The 20,387-nt window shown below is 39.3% G+C and overlaps 1 protein-coding gene across 6 annotated transcripts in view; it reads right to left on the bottom strand.

Annotated features, from left to right (window-relative positions):
- Positions 1–240: 240 nt before the first annotated feature.
- The window catches only part of HDX (highly divergent homeobox), a 40,795-nt gene continuing 20,648 nt past the window's right edge, over positions 241–20,387 (bottom strand). For 4 of the 6 annotated variants that reach the window (XM_042479400.1, XM_042479403.1, XM_042479398.1 and 1 more), the window contains 6 exons: positions 16,733–16,879; positions 12,657–12,864; positions 10,011–10,090; positions 9,705–9,788; positions 1,725–1,847; positions 241–1,279 (listed from right to left, as the gene is read on the bottom strand). In XM_042479400.1, coding sequence (XP_042335334.1) covers positions 1,154–1,279; positions 1,725–1,847; positions 9,705–9,788; positions 10,011–10,090; positions 12,657–12,864; positions 16,733–16,879 — 768 coding nt within the window. In that variant the 3' untranslated portion in view covers positions 241–1,153. Of the gene's footprint in view, positions 1,280–1,724; positions 1,878–9,704; positions 9,789–10,010; positions 10,091–12,656; positions 12,865–16,732; positions 16,880–20,387 lie in introns of those variants that run through there. The other 2 variants (XM_042479401.1, XM_042479404.1) reach the window with 2 other exon arrangements.

Genomic DNA, 20,387 nt, shown 5'->3' with positions numbered 1-20,387 from the left:
ATGAATACAAGAGAACATCCTAGTTTAAACTACAAAACATATTCCTGAGCAGCCTTCAGCTAAGACTTGGGCCTGTTACAGACTGCCAAAATAAAGCTGCTTTGGGTCTCTTTGGAGGTATGCTGTTTAAATTATGTATGCATCCTAAGAATCCGGAAGCTGCACCAAAGCTGCACTCCAGTGCTTAGGAATGGAGTGTGGCTTTGGCGCGACCTCCGGACTCTTAGGACCCATGCATCATTTAAATAGCATACCTCCAAAGAGACCCGAAGCAGCTTTATTTTGGCAGTCTGTAACAGGCCTTGGTCATGGAGTAATGGCTTCAAAATAAGCCACGTGAGTCCATGCAGCCTTCAGATCTAAGCACACACATATATGTGACCTTTCTTCCAATGTTAATGCCACATATTCCCATGGTATACTGAGGGGAGACAATGCATTAAGTCCCTGATGTACTCAAGATTGTTGCTTTTCTGTACAACTGAGCATTTCTGTTAGGAGCTGATTATTCAGGATTTACACCTGCTGTTGCACACAAAATACTTCACTGGAGGTAATTAGGAAAGATAGGTTTACGTTTCCAATGATTTTCCAGGCATTGGGGAAGGCTGAAGAAGAGCAAAGACACCATGATTTGTTGTTATGTATAGGAAAAAAGAAGCACTTCTTTAGCACGATCCCTGGTTTGAATGATCATCTTTTTCATGAAAGCTCAATTTTACCTAATGATCTCTTGAAGCCCATAATTCCCAGTGTTCAGTCCACCTACCTGAGAAAAGGGGTAAGAATAAAAGAAGGCAAAATATCAGAATGAACAGGTGGGCTAGAATAGGAAGATATTGTTAAATTATTATCATGACTGGCTACAATTCTTGGTGTCCTGCTTAGGTCAGGAGTTTTGTTACTGAATGCTTGTTAGTAGAAAGGTACCATCATCAAGGCAGATCTGCTAGAAGCATAACTTATTTTAGTCAAGTAACTTTCACATTTGTCAGAAAATAAAATCCAGAATTTGTAGCTACCATCAGTCGCACCTGCTACAGAAGTCTCTCTTCCCAATCTTTTCCCTACATATTTTAAGGGTACTGGCTAACAAATTAATTCAAAACATACATATTAGGCAAACTATGTTGTGTTGGGAGTCGTCAAAAGATCAGAAACTGTCCAAGGCATTTTTCTCTGATGAAGAAGACAAGCTGAATGAGGTATCATCAGGTTCTGGAGATGCATGATTGAAGTCCATCTCTTCTAACTCTGGAGGTAAATCTGCTAGAAGTGCCTGAGTTAGATATAAAACATAAATGGAAGTTACTTTAGCCTCTGATGTGCTGAAATTCCTATTGAAGCAGAAAATACTATGTATCATGGCTGAGATCTTATCTTTATTTGGAGGAGCAGGGGAAGATGCACCTAATAAAAAAGAAATTAACATTCACCACTTGGTAATGCTAATTCTGCTGGCAAATGGTGCCTTAAATAACAACTACTACTTATAAAGCAGTAAAGATGTTATCTATTCTTTGTGCAATTTGCTAGATCTATAATTTAATTGATGTCATCATATATATTACCCTTCTTATGTATATTACTTCCAAAATAAAAATCATAGTAAATACAGATACTTCACATGACTAACTGAACTCCCATGGGTCTTGAGAAGTGACAAAAGGAGAAGGGGGAAAAACAACAAGAGTTGTCACTGTGTAATCTTTGCACTGCCTTACCTGTTGCTGTTCTTTATCATCCGTTTTAATAGCAAGTATCAAACTCCGAGTGAAAGCCTGCAGTTCAAAATATTTCTGTTTTTGATGCTCCAGTTCATTTTCAATGAATCTTACTTCCTCATTCTAGGAGAAATGAAAAAAATACATGCAACTCTAAAAACAATTTAGTAATAATATCTTCCAGCTATCCTCTTCAGGCGTACACCAAACCAGTCTTCCCTAAGGAGTATAGGTAGCTCTCTTTAACTAGATACAACATTCTGCAAAGCCATCCTCTCACAGGAATGATTCTGCAGAAAAGTACCATCTTCATGCAAATGACGATGCAAACAACCACACAGGTTGCTTGGCAAACATTCATTAATAGTGCTGAAGTAATAAAGACAAATGCCATGGCTGCCTGTCTTGTAGAATGAACAGTCAGACCCCACAAGACAAGAATGGTCATAGATCTGGATCAAGGGGAAATAACAGATCAAATCCATCTAGGCGAATGAAACTGATGCAACTTTCCTCCCACAGCAGCTGGATGAACTAAATAAGCATCTACTCAGACCATTTAAACTTTCAAGTGAGGAAAAAACAAAACCAAACATTTTCATTGCCTGTCCCACATCTACCCTGTGCCAACAAGCTGGTGTTGAAAAGTTAAGACAGTTTGGATGAGTCTCTAATCTTGGTAACAGGAGTCCCAGTGCCCAGGACCTGGACCTTTTAATCCTCATGAGATCTAAATAATATAAATAAATAATTTTTTTTATTTCTATCTCGCTTTTTGCCAGGCAATCAAAGCAGCGTACAACAGGTTAAAATACATCCATATATACATAATACCCCCCTTAAAACAAGATTAAACAATGTAAGATTAAAAACTACATATTAAAACCGACTAAGCTAAATAAAAATCATCATAGGCAGAGTTCGCCTAATGGGAAGTCTTATTTGTGGCCGAGCATTTTATTCCAGGAAGGCTTGCCAGAAGAGATCCGTCTTAATGGCTTTTTAAAAGCTCTCTAGATTGGTAATTTGACGGATCTCATCCGGCAGGCCATTCCATAAATTGGGAGCGGCTGCAGAGAATGTCCTCTGGGAGGCCGCTGTCAACCTGGTCTTTAAGGGCTGTAATAAATTCCTCCCAGGGGACCTGAGTGTACGGGGCGGATTATATGGAAGCAGGCGATCCCTTAGATAGGTTGGGCCCAAGCCATGTAGGGCTTTAAAGGTAATAATCTGCAGTCAAGTTGTTTCCCCTTATTTGAAGATATACCCGGAAAGAGTGAAGTGTCAGCCTTAGTAATCTCAACTCCAAAGAGTTGATGCTGTATTGTGATTTTTCAGGGTATTATTTGTTCTGGGGTATGCATGTGGACCACAACTCCATGGGCTCATGGCAGTTGTCACCTGAACTATCCCCAGCTCCTTCAGGGAACTGTTTGTCTCACCATGTGTAGAATCAACACCTTTTGGCAATGTGCTCCAAAAATGAGACTCAAAGAGTCTAGACTCTAGAGCTAATGGAAAGAAGAGGAGACATCAAGTAAATGGTCCAGAGGGATTGAAATAAGTGATGCCATCTTTCTTGCTCAATGACAGAGAAGCCTGCGCAGCATCCCAACCTCAGTTTTCTATGTTGATGCAGAGAACTCTGGTAAAAACTGCACATTACAAGAAACAGACAGCATTTGGGAATAATAAAATGGTAATTATCACCAGAGACTCAATGACACAAGAAAGATGTTCCACTAAGCTCATTCAACAAATACAGCTGTTGAGTGTGCCACTAGAAATAATATTGCAGTTATGCTTGGAAATCTATCTCAAGAATGCTTGATCTGTGCTCTCCATCCTCTTTACTCCTCAAAATGATGTGAGCCTTCCTAAATGAAAGGTGTGAAGACACATAGAGCATGGAAGAGGGGTGGAATTCAAGAAGCATGAATGATTTTGCTTCTCTCATTTGTGAAGATGACTTGCAAATTAGAACTTTACAGTGTTCTTTCTGAGCAAATATATTTTCAGGGCAGAGTAGATGTAAACTAGGGGGAAGTTTAGAAACAAAGATATGAAAAGATGGATTGTTACATTCCTTCTTATTTAGAACAGGAAAAGGTATGTAAGGCGGGTTACAGACCGCCCGTTTGGGGCGGCCTGCACCCGCCCCTTTCCCTGCTGTATCGGAGCCTCAGCTGCCAGACCGGCAGCCTCCAAGGCCCCGATCCGCCGCTTTCCAGGCCGTGGAGAAGCGGCAAAAGGCCGCTTCCTTGTGGCCTGGAAAGGGGTGTCCTTGGGGCCGCCGCCATTTTGTGCGCGCTCCGCACGTGCTAGAGTTGGGAGCGTCTGGAAAGGAGTGCGCACTTTTAGGCCCGTCTGTAACGGGCCTAAGATAACATTTTAATATGCAATCTGGATAAGGAAAGTGTTAAGATACATGCAATATCTGCATCCATCTTTCTCCATATGTAGTGTAAGTGAAATGAGAACATCCGATCAATATCCTAAAAGCCATCTTTGATCAAACCAAAGGCTTCCCATTGTTGCCAACCAGAGACCCACAAGCAGAATATAAAATTAACAACTCTTCCCTACTGTTCACTCCCTGCTGCCTCTTCACCACCAGCAACTGGTACAGTGCTATTCTGCCTCTGAACACAGCAGTTACCCATAGCTGGCATAAGTAACTGTTGCCATCTGACCTAGTCTCTTTAATAACATGTGCCCCCTTTTCAAGTCATCTAAGCAAGTGACTAACTATGCAGCAGAGAATGCCACAAATTATAAAGAATACAAGTTGCATCTCCAGAATTTTGAAATCTTGTGGATCTCCATAGGAGTGTGATTAAGTGACTGGTCATGGCTATTACTATTATGATTACACTTACACTGGGTAAATACTCATCATCTGTATGGATTTAGCATTTTCAACATCCAATTATGTCAGAAAATACAAACTAACTTAAGGCTATTCTCTCTTCCTTCAACTACATTTACTTTGGAAACTAATTAAGATTCTTAGGTGGAAGCCAGTTCTGAGCCTTCTGCCAGTTTTGAGTACCTCAATTCAAAATATGTTTGTTTAAAGCAGGGGTTAATCTGCACCCAGTGGACCGCAGCCCCCAAACTGCTTGCATTCTGCTGTTACCCTCCTGGGCTTCTATCATCAGCCCTACATTCTTTCTTATTGGGACACCATCTACAGATGATCTCGTTTGTCCTTTTCCTGCAAAAAATCTACCAGCTACATTGCTCCTTCTATTCTCTAAACAGTTCCATGGCTGCTTCTTGTCAGCCCCTTCTCTTGGTCTGCTCCTTCAAAGAAGTGTTACGTCTGTTTCAGGTGCTTTGCCAGCCAGAAAAGCTCAGGTGCCCATTCAGTCAACTTCTTCACTTCTCCCACGCAGTATCGTCTTGAGGGTTTTATGAGTAAAAGAAAGATAAAGCAGCTGTGTGAATAGATACTTTCATCTTTGAAGCAAAGCCCAAGTACCGATTCACGTACTTGTTTCAATCCCCGTGCCATGTATCTTTCACATGCTGAAGGGTTTATGTGGAAGAGAGGTGGGGAGGGAGAGAGCGAAGCAGCTGAGGCAATGAATGAATATCTGTGCTTTAGAGGTGGCAAAACTGCTAGTTTGGAGGAAAGGGCCAAGAGCAGGTGGGCAGAAGCAATAGGAGAGGTGCTCTCAAAGCAGGCAAAGATATCCATCCTTCCTGACAAGAGCCACTTGCTCTAGCTTCTCGCTTTATTTGCTTTGGCTTTTTCTTTTCCACTCCCTCCTGCCAGGAGTCTCCTCATGTATATGTGATTGCAGGAGTCCTTCGAATACAGAGGGAAGGAGAGATTTCTCAGAAGGGAAGTTTGTGGGATTCCCCCTTTCCACATCTTCCTCCTGCCAAGGCCCCTCCATCCCACCAGTTGCCATTTTGTTCCTCATTCTGTAACTAGGCTGGCTGGTAGTGGTATGTATGTGTACCCTACATATGTTTTTTTTTTAATCCAACTTTATGGCACCAGAATATCCTCTTGGCTGAGGTGGGAGGAAGTTCTTTCACTCACTTTCTTCAGTCTAGTTGTTGGATTTTTATTCTGGCATGTCTAATACAAATATGTCAAAAATTGATGTAGGTTGTTCACCGTTTCTGGCACCAGATACATCACCAAACAATTTTTCAAAGCTTGTGAAAATTAAATGTAGGTCAAGACTTAGAGATGAATTTAATATGATTTTCAGGGTGTTTGTTGCAGGCCTTAATATGGACATAAGTGAGTTGGCTAAATCAGTGCTACTCAAAGTGGCGGTCTGTGGACCAATACAAGACCTTGACTCCTGGTCTCTGGAAAGTTTCCAGGAAAGAAAGAAACAACTGTAGCCAACAGGCAAAAATGTGATGCTAATGACATACTGCCAGTGCTCTACTTCATATATCTTCAGATGAACTGGGCTAACAGAAAACAGTCACAAAAATCACAGTGACTAGGTAAGCACATATGTCTATATAAGAACATAGATTCTATGTTCCAAAATGAATTGAATTCATGTTAACATTTCATTGATCTCTGAATTTTTTCCCTTAATCAGAAGATTAATATTGTTAAATCACAGTTGGATTCAATGTGCAGCCCTCTATAGGCACTGAATCCTTTAATACATCTCAATGTGTCAGAACATTTGGCATGCTGATGATAAACCAGAGGCACCTAATGTTCTGACACATGGGGCTGCATTAAAGGATCCAATGCTTATCATGGTACATAAACAAATATTGTCTTCATCATCATCTTGTTAAGTGTGGTTTTTAACCTTTCTTTTAACCTTTTCTTTCTATACAAATATGTTTTGCTCATCTTAGCAAACAGTATGACGTTCCCTTGATCGTTTACTGTAATTAGGGATTTGGGCATTCATGTAAAGTTATTTTTTATCTGTGTTTCTGTGTCCATTTACATGGTCAGTTTGATAGCAGGGAATATTAAAAGCTTGTGAAAAATTCCAATAAGTGAAACCATTCTCCGTCTAACTAGGTCATACTGATCTGGCAGGCTTGCAGGGAACTCATTTACTTTCTGCAGATTAAAGTTTTATAGGTAAAGACTGGGTAGATTGGGTAGGGGAGGTGCACTCTGCATACATCCAACCATTCACAAGCTTGTTGCATTCAAAGACCAGCAATTGATTACAAATCTAGATTATTGTTTTGTTATATTGGTGGCGAAGCATCCCTATTCTAACCTTGTACTGAATTATATTTATAGTCCAAACACAACTCCACTTGTTAGGTTTCATGAATGATTCAGCCAGTTAATGAGTTTACAATAATTGGTGGTTGGGGAAAGATTTCTATTTTATTTTAGATTGAATATCTGGAGTACATCTTAAATCATGTATCAAATGCTCCAGTGGCTAGGACACAAACCAAGGGATGCAAAATGCAAAAAAAGAGATTCAGCCTAACCATTAGAAAGAACACCTTGATAGTAAGAGCTGTTCAATAGTGAAAAAACTGCATTGGAAGATGGAGGACTTTTCTTCTTTGGAGGTCTTTAAACAGGAGTTGGATGGCCATCTCGCAGGAGAGCTTTAATGCATTTCTGCATGGCACTGAATTGACTTAGATGGCCTCCAACTCTCCCATCTTCTTGATTTCTAACAGATGGTTGCTGAATCATATGAAAATTTTAGTATCAATGAGGTCAGTCATGTGAGACGTATATAAGACTATTTTAAGGGCAAAGGTTGTTTCGTTTACTTCTGATAAGAAACTTAGAACACCACAAGAAACTAAAAGGAAAAGAAAAGGGAGTATTCAATGCAAGTGGGCTGTAGTTAAAGACATTTCATGCTGAAATAAATTAGGTGCTACTAGACTTCCTTCTCCTTTTATGTTGAAGCAGACTCACATTGATTTCTCTTTTAAAAACACTACTTTGAACAATAAGTTCAAATTCTTATTGACCCAATGTGCATACAACAACAACATTTTGGATTTCTTCCCTTTGTATTTAACCTATGTTCTCAATATCTGTACTGAAAATTAGTTTTAAAAATATCAGTGTTTTCCGCTGAAGTATTATGATTATTTCTTATACAATAAATAACACAAATTTATTTCACTTTCAAATAGCCAGATGTCCAACCATGATAACTGGGCAGAAGAAAATAAGACCTCAAACAAGGGAAAGCCAATCCCACTTCAATCTGAGATGCCTGCAAAGTGCTAACTTCTATTCTATTTTCAGTACAGATATTCCCTTCCCAAATGTTCAGTACAGATATTCCCTCCCCAAACAAACCCTGTCTAAAGTTTTTCTCATTCCAGTAGTTCTCATTCTCACTTCAGTCTACAAATAAAGGACAGGCCATAAAGACAAAAAGTTATAAGCAATAGTCATTTTAATAATTGAATATTAGAAAACCAATGTAGGATGTCTTTATGAACCACTATGGATCTGTTGAAACATCCTGCAGTTTCTTTCTTTACCTTAATAATTGAATTTTGATAATTTTATTTTTCTACTTGATTGAACTAAGTCATGAACCTAACTGAGATGTTTTACATCTGAACTTATTTTTCTTAACTGTTCATATGTTGCACTGTACAAAAGCATTTTCTCCCACTTCCAGAACTGAATAAAATGAAATAAATTTTTAAAAGTTTATAATAATAATAATAATAATAATAATAATAATTTATTTATATCCCGCCTTTCTACAAAATGCAATCGGGGCAGCTGCTTCTTTATCTGCTTCTTAAGGGTGATGAAACCTTTTAGCCCAGGCAAAGGAAGCATGCATATTTATGGAGAAACAATATGGCTGGGGAGACTAACAGTTTATGTCAAAACGTAATAAAAAAACAAATGGGGTTGTGTAGGACAGGCTGTCACAACAAGCCATTCAGTACAGTGACAAGTGACATTAAGAAAAGGTCACTCCTCTGCCTCCTCTCCTCTATATCCATCTATATTCATTCAGTACCTCCCCTACCCTCAAGGCACAGCTCAGAAAATTAATGTGTAAACCTCAATTATGCATGCATTGTGTGTTTTTAAAGACACTCCACTCGTTTTAATTCTAGGTAGTTTTAATATAAAAATACATTCAATATTCTAACACTGATTGAAATTTCAGGGCATCTAAGTTGAAAGTGAGCCACTCTGAAATCTTATGTAGACATGTAACCTTAGCAATTTTGGCAGAAGCAACAATTGTCTAGTTTCCAACTGCTTTTGCTTATCTTGCATCAAAAACAAACTTTTGTGGCAATGCACAATCTGCAGAAATTGGCACGGTCCATCAGCCTTTAAATCAGCACGCTACTTCTAAATATCTGTTCCAGTGCCATCTACTTGCAGTCCTAAAATAACAGCATCATAATCTCCAAGACACACTCATGACACTGAACATGAGCAGTCCCACTACATGGAAGTAAGTCTTAGGAAGAGAATGTCAACTCACATAAAGTAGCAGAATGAGGCTACATTCAAAGGTTCTTATTTGTTTGGTAATAAAACAGAGAAATACTGCTGTACTGAATAATATAAGAATAACTGCTCATCCCCATCTTCCACTTGTGCTGGAACAAAAGCAAGCAGATTTACAATTCAATAAATGTGTGCATTTTATGAAATGCAACCTTTCCTTATTAAGATAAATGTTTATAAAATTATATGCCCAAAATAACCCACTATACTTAGTAATGCATGGTTTGTTGGAGAGAGAGAGATGGAGCCCTGTGCAACAATCCATGTATGTGAATGAGGTTGTTTTGTATTTCTGCAAGGTATGAGAGTAGCAGAAGAACTTGGAAGCAGCAGTCCATCACCACTCTCTAAACCCATGAAAAGCCTTTTTCTCTGTGCTAAAGCAGTGGCTCCTCTGAACTACTTTTCCCCTTTGCACTTGCAGTTTTGAACAAAATCTGCATTTTAGATTGGAACTAGTTAATCACCTTTGTACTTTAACATAAATGTATGCCACTTACTTTATAGTCCAGAAGAGAACTCATTTGATCCACTTCAGAATTACTTATCATATCACTTTCTTCATCATCTATGATTTCTATCTTCTAAAAAAGCAAAAAATGAAATGCATTTTAAATCAAACCACATCAGAATAAAGGGCTCCCTTCACAATAATAAGAGACAAGATTTGATACGTAGTACAGTTTCTGTACTCACACAGAAAGAAGGCCAAGTATACATTCACAAAAACATTGATATGACAATCTATGGCCCTCATGCTTCAGTCAGTATTATTTGTATTGAAACTATGCATTTAGTTTACTTACCATATTATCGGCAGATACAGTAGTCTGGCCCCTTTCTTTGTGCCCAATGTCTTCATTCTGAAGAACCTCACTATGTTCTTCTACAGAAAATAAAGAAAATACATGATTCTAGGTAAGCGTGTACATAAGGGATGCTATTAGTAAATCAACTACATTTTAGAAACATAAAAACTAAATTATTAATTTCATATGTGTTCCAGTTTTTCCAGCAGGTTTTTTTCACTTGTGTGTGTCATGGCCAACATCTTGTGTCCATTAGAAATATAAGAAACAGCCTTCAGCACAAGTCAGACCACTTTGTTCACCTTCCATTCCAACTTGCAGTAGCTGGTGAGGGTTTTAGAAAAGACTTTTTTCTAAAACTATTTAGAATCCCTAGTATTCCCGAATGGTCTACCATTCAAGATCTATTCAGGTCTGATCCTGCTTAGCTACTAGGAAAAAAAAGAAAGAAAGCTGGGTGTATTTAGAGCAGGGGTTCCCAACCATTTTGGCTCGTGGAGCCCTTTTTAGAATCAGTTTCTATGGCAGAGCACCTAAAAGGGCTGCCTTATGTCTTACAAGTTAATGGTGTTTAGGAGTAGTGTTACTCCTAAACATGGAGCACCTGGAAAGTGCATGCAGAGCCCTATGGGCTCCATGGAGCAGAGGCTGGGAACTACTGATTTAAGAGTATGATGGTAAAACAGGGTGAAGAAACCAAGCTAGCTAGCCTTCTGGCCTTGACTCAGGATAACTGAGCACAGAGTAGCTGCTAAGTGCTACTTTCTAGTTAGTAGAACTTTCAATGAGCACTGAAATCAGTGTGAGAAGTAGAATATTTTGACAAAGGCATGTTGAACACTAGTTAGCTTCTCCCTTCTGTACCCCCTTGACTCTTTTTAAATTAAGTTTGGAAGTTTTGGTACCATCCCATTTCTTTCTCCTTGCATCCCAAACAATAAAAGGGAAAGCTCAAAGACAGCCTTCCAATGGTGACCACAAACCATCAAATAGAAGACCCTATGGAACAGGGTGTCATCTGGGTTATACAGCATGCTTTAGTTTTAACTGACCTCAGTTCAATAAAATAATAAAAGACTGTTCTTATTACTCTTGAGATCTATTTATATTGCATAAAAATGTTAAAGAATTAATAACACACTAAGACAATCAGTTGTCATGCACAAATCTAGTCCTATCTACTTCTCAACTGTCACTTCTAAAATTAGCATTGTGTCTAGACTGAAGATGTCATTATTAGAATCAGCAACAGTATTCCAGCCATAAAGATTTCTGTGGCAGTTTCTTGGTATAGAAAGGCAATTTCTTTATAAGGCTCACCTGTCAGAGCCTTATCCCAAAACACTACCTATCCCAAAACTTAGGAAAAAATTACTGAGCATTAAACTGACTAGTAGATCTCCTTTAATATAAAAAAAATGTTCCACTGTTGTCTATCTAAGCTGAACTAGTTTGGGGGTTCACAGTATTATCAGGGATGGGGATACCCCTTTCACATGAATAAAAATGAAGTCTCCTTTCATTCTTTTTTCACTCCAAAACAATAAAAAACCCAAACCCCACAGCTATGACTGTACTGACTACAATAATCTTCTTGCTGCCTCTCCCTGATGCTCCATCACGAGCCTCCCAGTGCCAGATTCTATTAATATTAAGACAGCTTTTCACTTGAATTGCAGAGTGTTCAGAGTATTTCTTAACTCTTCAGCTGTAGGAGTTCCTTTAGCCTGAGGCAAAGAAAAGATCTGCAGACTCTGGTAACTTACTTTGCATTCAGTCACTTCTAACCATTTCTGTGTTATCTTATTCTCTTTATAATTGAAAATTTGACAGACCCATCACAAGTTTGTTCCCAACAGTTCTTGATTTCTTAGTCACTCTCCTCTCTCCTTCCAAGTGATTAAAGCAAAGCGAAAATCAACATACAAATCAACATATGTCCCAGAAATAGGCTAGTTTTAAAGTTCAGAAGCCACTGCCTTTATTGAGTTGCTCCAGTTAGAAGCACCTGAAACAGTTAGTTGAACTTGTGCAGTGTAAAATGTGCAAACACCTGTTTAGCTCTAACTGAAGCAGCTGCTGTTTCTTCTGTTTTTATAAAACATTGCTCCAGCATCATCTGTTCAGTAGACAAATGTGTTTCTATGGCTGACCTCTTTCTTGTGACAGGGGATAGTTTTTGTATTGCCTTTGTCAAAGTATGATCATCAGGTTCCTCAATTCCTGGTAACTTCACATCCTTCATTTTCTCAGAGGCTAATAATCTTCTCTGTAGCAGTCTGAGAAAGAGACCTTGAAAGTCTCCCCAAAAGAGGCCCCAAAAGTGGAAGATAGCTGAAAACATCCCACTGAGGACTGACCATGGTCAGTGAGCAAGGAATGATAGGCGATAGGAGACAGAAAACTGGGGGCAATGCAACTGAATACCATGGCTGGGGCCAAAATTCTACTTTCCATACAAAAGGCACTTCAGGGTTTTCAGAAACAGAAATATAGCATGAAATGTTTCCCTCCAAAAAGAGGGGAATCCAGAAAGCTGGAGGAGGACATGGAATGTAAAATACTGCTGAGATGGTACAGGAATAACCATTTTGTTATAAATCCCACTTCTTACTGGATAGTAAAGGCAACAGCTGTTAATACCTTGTGAGCTTCCTTCTGATAAGCAGATTGATACTTCATCATTCCTGTCATTATCATCTCCCACATCAGTTGAGGCATCATCTCCTGGAATGGATATTGACTTACTGCTGGAATCAGATTGATTGGAAAAATCTGCAGGGCCACCTCGAGGAGGAGGGACTTCAATTCCCATCAGACGATATTTTCGTCTCCGATTCCCAATCCAAGTCTTGTAAGGAGAAACAGACATGAAGAATATCAGGTGCTATTTCTGAGCCACAAGCTTGAAAAATGAAGAGGAAAAGGTGGCAAGGTTCACAGATCTTAAGAGACTGCTATCTTATACATAAACTGACAGCATATGGCTTTCCTAGAACTAAAGAATAATGACAGACTCCCCATGTATATGTAACTATATGAACTGGTAAGAGTCCAAACTGGAACCCACTATTAATGTCAGCCTTATCAGCTTTCCATCTGCTTCTGGGCACAATTCGGGAACCCTTGCTGGTGTTGATCTTCAAAGCTGTAAGTCGTATGGAACCAGTCTTCTTCTTTGAGAACCCACCCTTTCACTTGAAGTCCTGTTTCATATCCTCAGTATCAAAGGTTAGGCAAATAGATTTGCAGAGCAGCAGACAGATTTGCCGAGTATATGAGGTTAGGCAGGTAGATTTGTGGAATACCACACCTTTGGAGGGTCTCTTCTCTATGATACTTGCCCTTCACCTTTATTATCTTATAAAGACTAGATGTGGAGGGTAATTACAGAGACTCAAACTGAAATTATTGTGTTCTTTGACCCTTTGAATAGTGTTCTAACAGAAAAGCAGACTACAAGGTTTAAAATCAAAAGGTGTTGTCTTGGCCTCAATAAAGCATTTAATGATGATATACTTAATCTCCCAGCAACTATCTACACATAAAGCTAAATTCACACATCATAGAGGTCCTAGAATTTGTACCATTCAGAATGCAAATAGGGGACTATGGCGGGTTATAGACTGCCATTTTGGACGCCCCTTTCCCTATCACAGACTCAGTCCGTGACAAATGGCAGCGGCCGTTCCACACGGCCGCCGCCATTTTTACGTCTTGGACGCATAGCATCCAGACGGGTCGTGGCGGTTATGACGTCGCAGGTGCGCCATGGGCGTCTCGCGACGTCATAACGGCGCCGCAGGAAGAAGCTCCATTTTGGAGCTTCTTTTTTGCTCCACGAGGGAGTCGCGTGGTTTGTATGCTGCGACTCCCTCGCGAAGCAAAGAGCAGCGCCGGAAGACCGCCGCAAAGTGGCGGTTTGTAACGCCTCTATATGTTTGAAACTTTCCTCATGACACAGTGTTCCTGGTCTTTTTGTCTATTAATGGAATACCACTAGTCAAAGGCCATAAAGCCGGTTCCACTTTAAACATTTAAGCTCAAACGATCACCAACATTAAATCTTTATTTTTTAATGTTGTCCCAGTTTTGGAAAAAAACAAACTATGTTTACAGTGCTGTAGCACCTCCAATAGTTCAGCCATTTAAATCAAAACCAGACATGTTCACCAGATGCTTCTTTGTCTGAAAAGTCAACAGTTTAAACTAACTGGGGATTAAATTAAACTACATTCAACAGACATCTATTTAGTCTTTTTGAAAAGATAATATTTTCATTACAACAATATTTAACTGAGCTCCTGAAGAAAGAAAATGAGGTGAAGGTAGTATGGGAATCACAGGTAAATACCACTACAAAGGTCCTTAAGAATTAAAAGGGAGGTGCGTTGTGAGGATATACAACAATTTAATTATTGGGAAGCAGCAAAAATGAGCAATATCATTATCCTTTAATTCAGTACCATGAAGATAGTTGTGTGGAAAACTACACTTCTTTACTAGGCCACTGCGCAGAAAAGTTCCTGTAACTGTAACTTTGGTTGGCCCATGGTGGCTCATACATCTCTTCTTTCTTTCAGTGTCCACAATACAGAACTTTCCCCCACTCTGATTAGACCCACAATTTATCCATTCAGTGGTTCTGGCAATCATCTCACAATCTGACTGTGGCACATAAAGCTCCTGTAGATCAGGTACTACATAACCGTTCTTCAGCCCTACCAACTTATGTGAAGTAATTATAGTACATTTGGATGTCAAGTAACCAACCCGGACCTGTGCTAGAACATGCCATGCTGTAGTCAGGGTCTCATCACTGACACCTACCCTGCACACACCACTTTGGATAGGTCTTCAAAACGAGGCTGGGGTCCACCATTAACTGCTATGGGGCATTGTAGGAAATTGATATTATAGCTTCTTGGCAAGAGTACTCATCAGCTTACAGAATAATAACACTATAGAGGTGGAGGGTACCCCCTGCCAAGGCAGAAATCCACAACTAAAGCACCCTTAACATATGGTAATTCAACTTCTGTCTAAAATGAAGAATCCATCACCCACCAAGGCAGTCCATTCCACTCTTAAACTGCTCTTATTGTCAGGATGTTTTTCCTAATATTTAGCCTGAATTTCTTTTCTTGTATTTCCTTTCCGACTTTTCCCATGTTACCCATTACATTAAAGAACTAGATTTTAAGGTATTGTAATGACTGCTTCTTCCCACGTCTTTGCCTTATGTTATATTCAGCATCTGAGGTTGTGCTTCAGGTCCCAACACCAACTGAGTTCTGGCAGGCAGTATAAGGAACAGGGCCTTCTCTGTCGTACAGCTGATGCTCTGGAATGTCCTCCTTATAGAGGTCAGTGCAATCTTGTCTCCTGGGAGGCACAGTGGTTAAATGCCTGTACTGCAGCCACTCACTCACAAACCATAAGGCTGCAAGTTCAATACCAGTCCAGGGGTTCAAGCTCAATTCAGGCTTGTATCCTTCCAAAGTCGCTAAAGTCACTAAAATGAGTACCCAGATTGTTGGGGGCAATTAGCTTACACTTTGCTTAGGGAGTGCTTAAGTGCACTGATAAGTGGTATAGAAATATATTTGCCATTACTATTGCAGCACCTGATGAAGAGCTAGTTTTTAAATAAGCTGAATTGATAATCTGCCCTGGCTATTGATTTTATTATATTCATTTTTTTCAATCTGCTTGATAGTGTCTTGATTACCTGTATTTCTATGCTGCATTTTTCTATGCTGTTCTTATTTCATCTACTGTATGTAGAAAAGGACAGAGACATCTAAAATAAACAAAACTTTTTTGTCCCACTGAATGGAATGGCCTTAACTGACCTGGATTTTCAGGTCTGTTTCATTGGGCTTTTGAGACACAGCATGGTAAAAACTGATAGACAAGTCTGACCGAGACTAGATTCAAATTTCCAGTCAGCCACAAAGCTCACTTCTGGGAAAGTCATTTTCTCTCTCTGGAGATGAAGGACTGAGAGTGACAGAACAGTAGTTTGCCTAGGGCTAGACAGTGAGTGAGTAGCTATGAGATGAATTAAACTGGAGTCTTCATCTTAAAACTTTCATCTTAAAACTTTCATTCTTACTGACTGAATAATACCAGCCTGCCCTGCCACCTCCTTTGTACAAACCAATATAAGCAGTTTTCTACAATGACCAATCTGGCCCAACATGGTTTCCACAGCTCTTCAAGAATCCAGGACTCCCATAGCCTCTTCCCACAAGAGCCTTCAATTGCAGATGTACACAACACGAGACTTGACGCATGCAAAGCATTGCTCCTGCCACCGAACTACAGCTCTCCCTCTTGGGGGACAAACACTGAAGAACTCTGCTCCCTTCTGCTTCAAAGCAGCTTTAGATTTTGTTCTCAAAAGGACCTTGCTTGAAAAAGAAAAAAGAAAAGAAAAAAGAAACCTTATATAAACCCAGCTCCACTCCTGCATAGCCTATATAAATCCCAGTCAAACATCCAGCTCGTGTTGCCGATCGATAAATGTCTCACCTGAGGGATTTTTAACTATAAATAGACAGGAAACAGAGCAAAAGAGCACTTCCTGACGTGGCCATTCATTATGTAACACGTGCAATCTATTTCAGTCTACCTCATGCAATTTTTAAAAAAGCTTTCATCTAGGGCTATTTTTGCTTCTGCAACCAGAAATGAGAGGACTAGAAGTTTCTTACCCGCACTATTTCACAGTCAACATTTAACTCCACAGCAACCGCTTCAATTTTCTCTCTGCAAACTGAGCCAAGGCTGGTCATGCCCTTGTCCCAGTATTTCTTAAGGGTAGCTAAATCCCGGTCACTGAATTGTGTACGGTCCTGCAGCTGTGAAACAACCATACAATTACTTTTTATTAAATGACGTAAAGCAGACAAGTAGGACAGACACTGAAAATGAAGGCTTTTCACACAATGTTGTAAAGCTGGCGGAGGGGGTGGGACAAAATTAAAGCCCTATTCATAATTAGTCAACTCAATAAACTTATACTTGGGCTTAAATATAATTTTATTAACAGAGGTCATCACACACCAACATGATGAGAAGTCCAACATAGACTGTGATTGTCATAAAGCACATGCCTGGTCACCTGTATGGAATAAAAATCACTGCATTTAGCTGGAACAGCATAGTAGCACGATTCAATATGCTAAACAGTGAATGGGGCCATGATCACTCTGCAAATTAATGCACAAACATTAAAAACAATTATTGAGACCAGTAAGGATAAAGTTAGATTAAAATACAATCCAGCAGCACAAACATCTCATATGTCTTTATCCAACACCAGAAAGACATTAAATATGGCACCAGGCAAGACCCCCCTAGAAAGAGCATTTCAAAGGGACAACTAAATATGTCCTTTTTATTAGGTGACAACCTACCTTCTCTCTTAGGATAAAAGAAGACATCTGGGAGGGACACATTTATCTGCACTACACCTCCCCAGTATGGAAAACCAGTTGTCATTACTGGCTTTCAAGCTTTTTATTTGCAACAGCTGCAGCAGCCCATTGCCTTTAACTTCTCACAGTAATCTCCCAAACTCAAATGCAAGGAAAGCAGAGCAGAATATCAGCTGGAGGCAAGCCGGAGAGCTCTGAGGAGGATTCCCACCAGCCAAAGTATGAGGAAGCAGGAGGTTTTAAAAAGTTATCCATGTAAACAAGCTTGCTGACTGAAGATTTCACTCTGCCCTTTGAAGTGCCACCGTTTGCTAAATCAATCACATCTTGTGTGGTGTTGAATTCATCAGTCATGTTATACACATTCTGAAAGACAGGTTGTTAGACGGCTTTCTGGCAAAGAGTGTCAATTAATTCACTATAAAAAGCAGCCCTAGTGGCTAAGCAGAGGCTGCCTCTCTGTAATGCTCAAGATTACACATGGTTTCTCATGTGTGAAGGTCAACATTTGTTTCTTTTCAGCAATAGGCAAGGGCCTCCAGCAAAGAGTATTGGCTCTTTGAGACAGCTTATGTTTTTCTCTGTCATCATACCCTCTGAACACAGTACAAAAGTGTACCCCATGTGGTTCGCTTTTGATGAGGTTTAACGGTGGAAGTATAGGAACCATGGCATGGTCAATAGCCACAAAGTAAAACAAAGATCCTTTCATCAGAGTGAATATTCCTCATAAGACACCTGTATCAAAACTCAGGCCAGGAGGTTCCAGGGAGAAGAAAAAAATAATATGCAATGTATTGTCAATGCTTTGGGGAAACTTACAGTCTTATAATCCTAGTTGGTGCTGTATTTTACAGTGAATTAGGGTCAAATTAACACTTTATATCCCTAATCTGCACTAATGTTTATAGCATTCTCACTTAGACAAAAGTAAAGATGAGGCATGGACTCCACAGCAGTCATTATTAGAACAGGCCAACCCATTTCTTCAGATGGTTCCTCTCTCAATAATATAGCCTGGGCTATTCCAGAAATGGGAGCAAAAAACTGAGTTTACTAAGCAGACTGCAAAGATATGGTCAAAAAATTGTTCATTATTACATATATGAAACCCTTCAAATTTTCAATTCTCTGATCTGCAGTAATGTCTTGCCTCTAAAGAGAGAGTACGGAATGTGGCTCTCCAAATACTGATGAACTGCATCACCCATCAGCCTTTGGAAGCACAACCAATTATGAAAAATGGAAGATGTAGTCTAACCACATGAGGAGGGCCACATGCTTCCCATTCCCCCTTTAAAATCTTTCAAACAACAGAGGAGGATAACTCCAAAGCAATGGAGCCATATTACTACATCTCCCCAGCAGTTCTCCTCTTCTTGTATCTAAGGATGAATAATGAACTTGATTCTATGAAAAAGTCAGAGTTGCTTTTGTGGAGCTTCTAGGAGGGTCAAGAAAATAATATCCTACCAATGGAGAGATAACCAATGTTTTTCCTGTATTAAGAGGACAAACTGGACACAGGTCACTTGGGACAAACAGCAAGGAAGGCTGTATCTAGCTGTTCAGCTTCCAGAAGCAACTGGCTAGACTTTGTTGGAAGCAAAATACATGAGGAGATGGACCCTTGATGTACTCCTGGAGGATTTCTTTTTAAAAAAGGTTCTTAACCTAGAACATAGTACTGCCACACATCCCACAAACTGTAGGAGCTTTGTGACACTTTTAAGAATAACATTCAATATTATTCTCGATTACAAATCAATTACTTCATTCCTTTTCATAAATATTATTGGAATACAATTTCTTGGGCAAATACGAAAGATTATATGAAACCCTAGAAATTGCCCCATTCATGATACTAGACACTAAAATGTCTGCAAACAGGTTTAAAATTATGTTAAAAGCATAACAAATTAATAGCAAAATAGTTAATCAGAATGCTAAAAGAAGAGTTTGTGAACAGTTATTTTTCCAAGACAGATTTACAGGTATTGAAGAACTCAAAGATTTATATTTCTCTGTCATTATATTTTCCTTTCCCTATGACACTAGGCAGCCTGGATCTCATTCTCCCTAAGTTAATGAAATGAGACAAAAAAGAAAGGCAAAACTATTAAGAAGCATGCAGAATATATATATATATATATATATTAAAAGGAAAGCTTTGAAAAGTTAGTTCAAATAAGAGTATAAATTCTAAAGGTTTTGCTTTGAGAGTCAGCAGTTAGAGCTGCCTTTGTTACTCTTGCAATGCTCATTTTTAATGCTTTATTCTGCACTTCCAAAAAGCTGTGCCATGCTATTTTTCACTTCACCAGGTTTCCCTGTTGTTTTAGTGACATCAGTCCATCAGGGGAATTATTCAGTAACTGAAAATATATCTTAGAAAGAGAGAATTCTTAACACCAGGTTTATTTTTTACTTTTAACTTATGTTACTGCTGCTTCTATTCACAAACAATGTGAATAGGTATATATAGCGCTTAATACAACAGTACATAAGACTTTATAATCAGTGGGTAGATTTTATGATTATCATGACACACAGATAATATTATTCAGCTTTACTGATTCATTACTGTCAGGTGCCCTGAGAATTTTATAAGATTGCAGTTTTAATAATAATAATAATAATAATAATAATAATATTTATTTATATACCGCTTTTCCAAATTAGATCAAAGCGGTGTACAACAGGAAGTACAATACAAAGTCAAAACAAAACAAAACATAACAGGCCTCTCTCCCCCTCAAGATGATGGTCGGAAGGAGGGTTTTTCTTCATACAGGCAGGCAGTTGGAGCTTGCCTGCCTCTCTCCCCCAAGATGGTGGCTGAAGGGAGGGCTTGTCTTCATACAGGCAGGCAGTTGGAGCTTGCCTGCCTCTCTCCCCCCAAGATGGTGGCTGAAGGGAGGGCTTGTCT

Source organism: Sceloporus undulatus, chromosome 7 (assembly GCF_019175285.1).
Source record: "Sceloporus undulatus isolate JIND9_A2432 ecotype Alabama chromosome 7, SceUnd_v1.1, whole genome shotgun sequence".
NCBI lineage: Eukaryota > Metazoa > Chordata > Lepidosauria > Squamata > Phrynosomatidae > Sceloporus > Sceloporus undulatus.
This window is presented reverse-complemented; position numbering and strand designations above follow the sequence as displayed.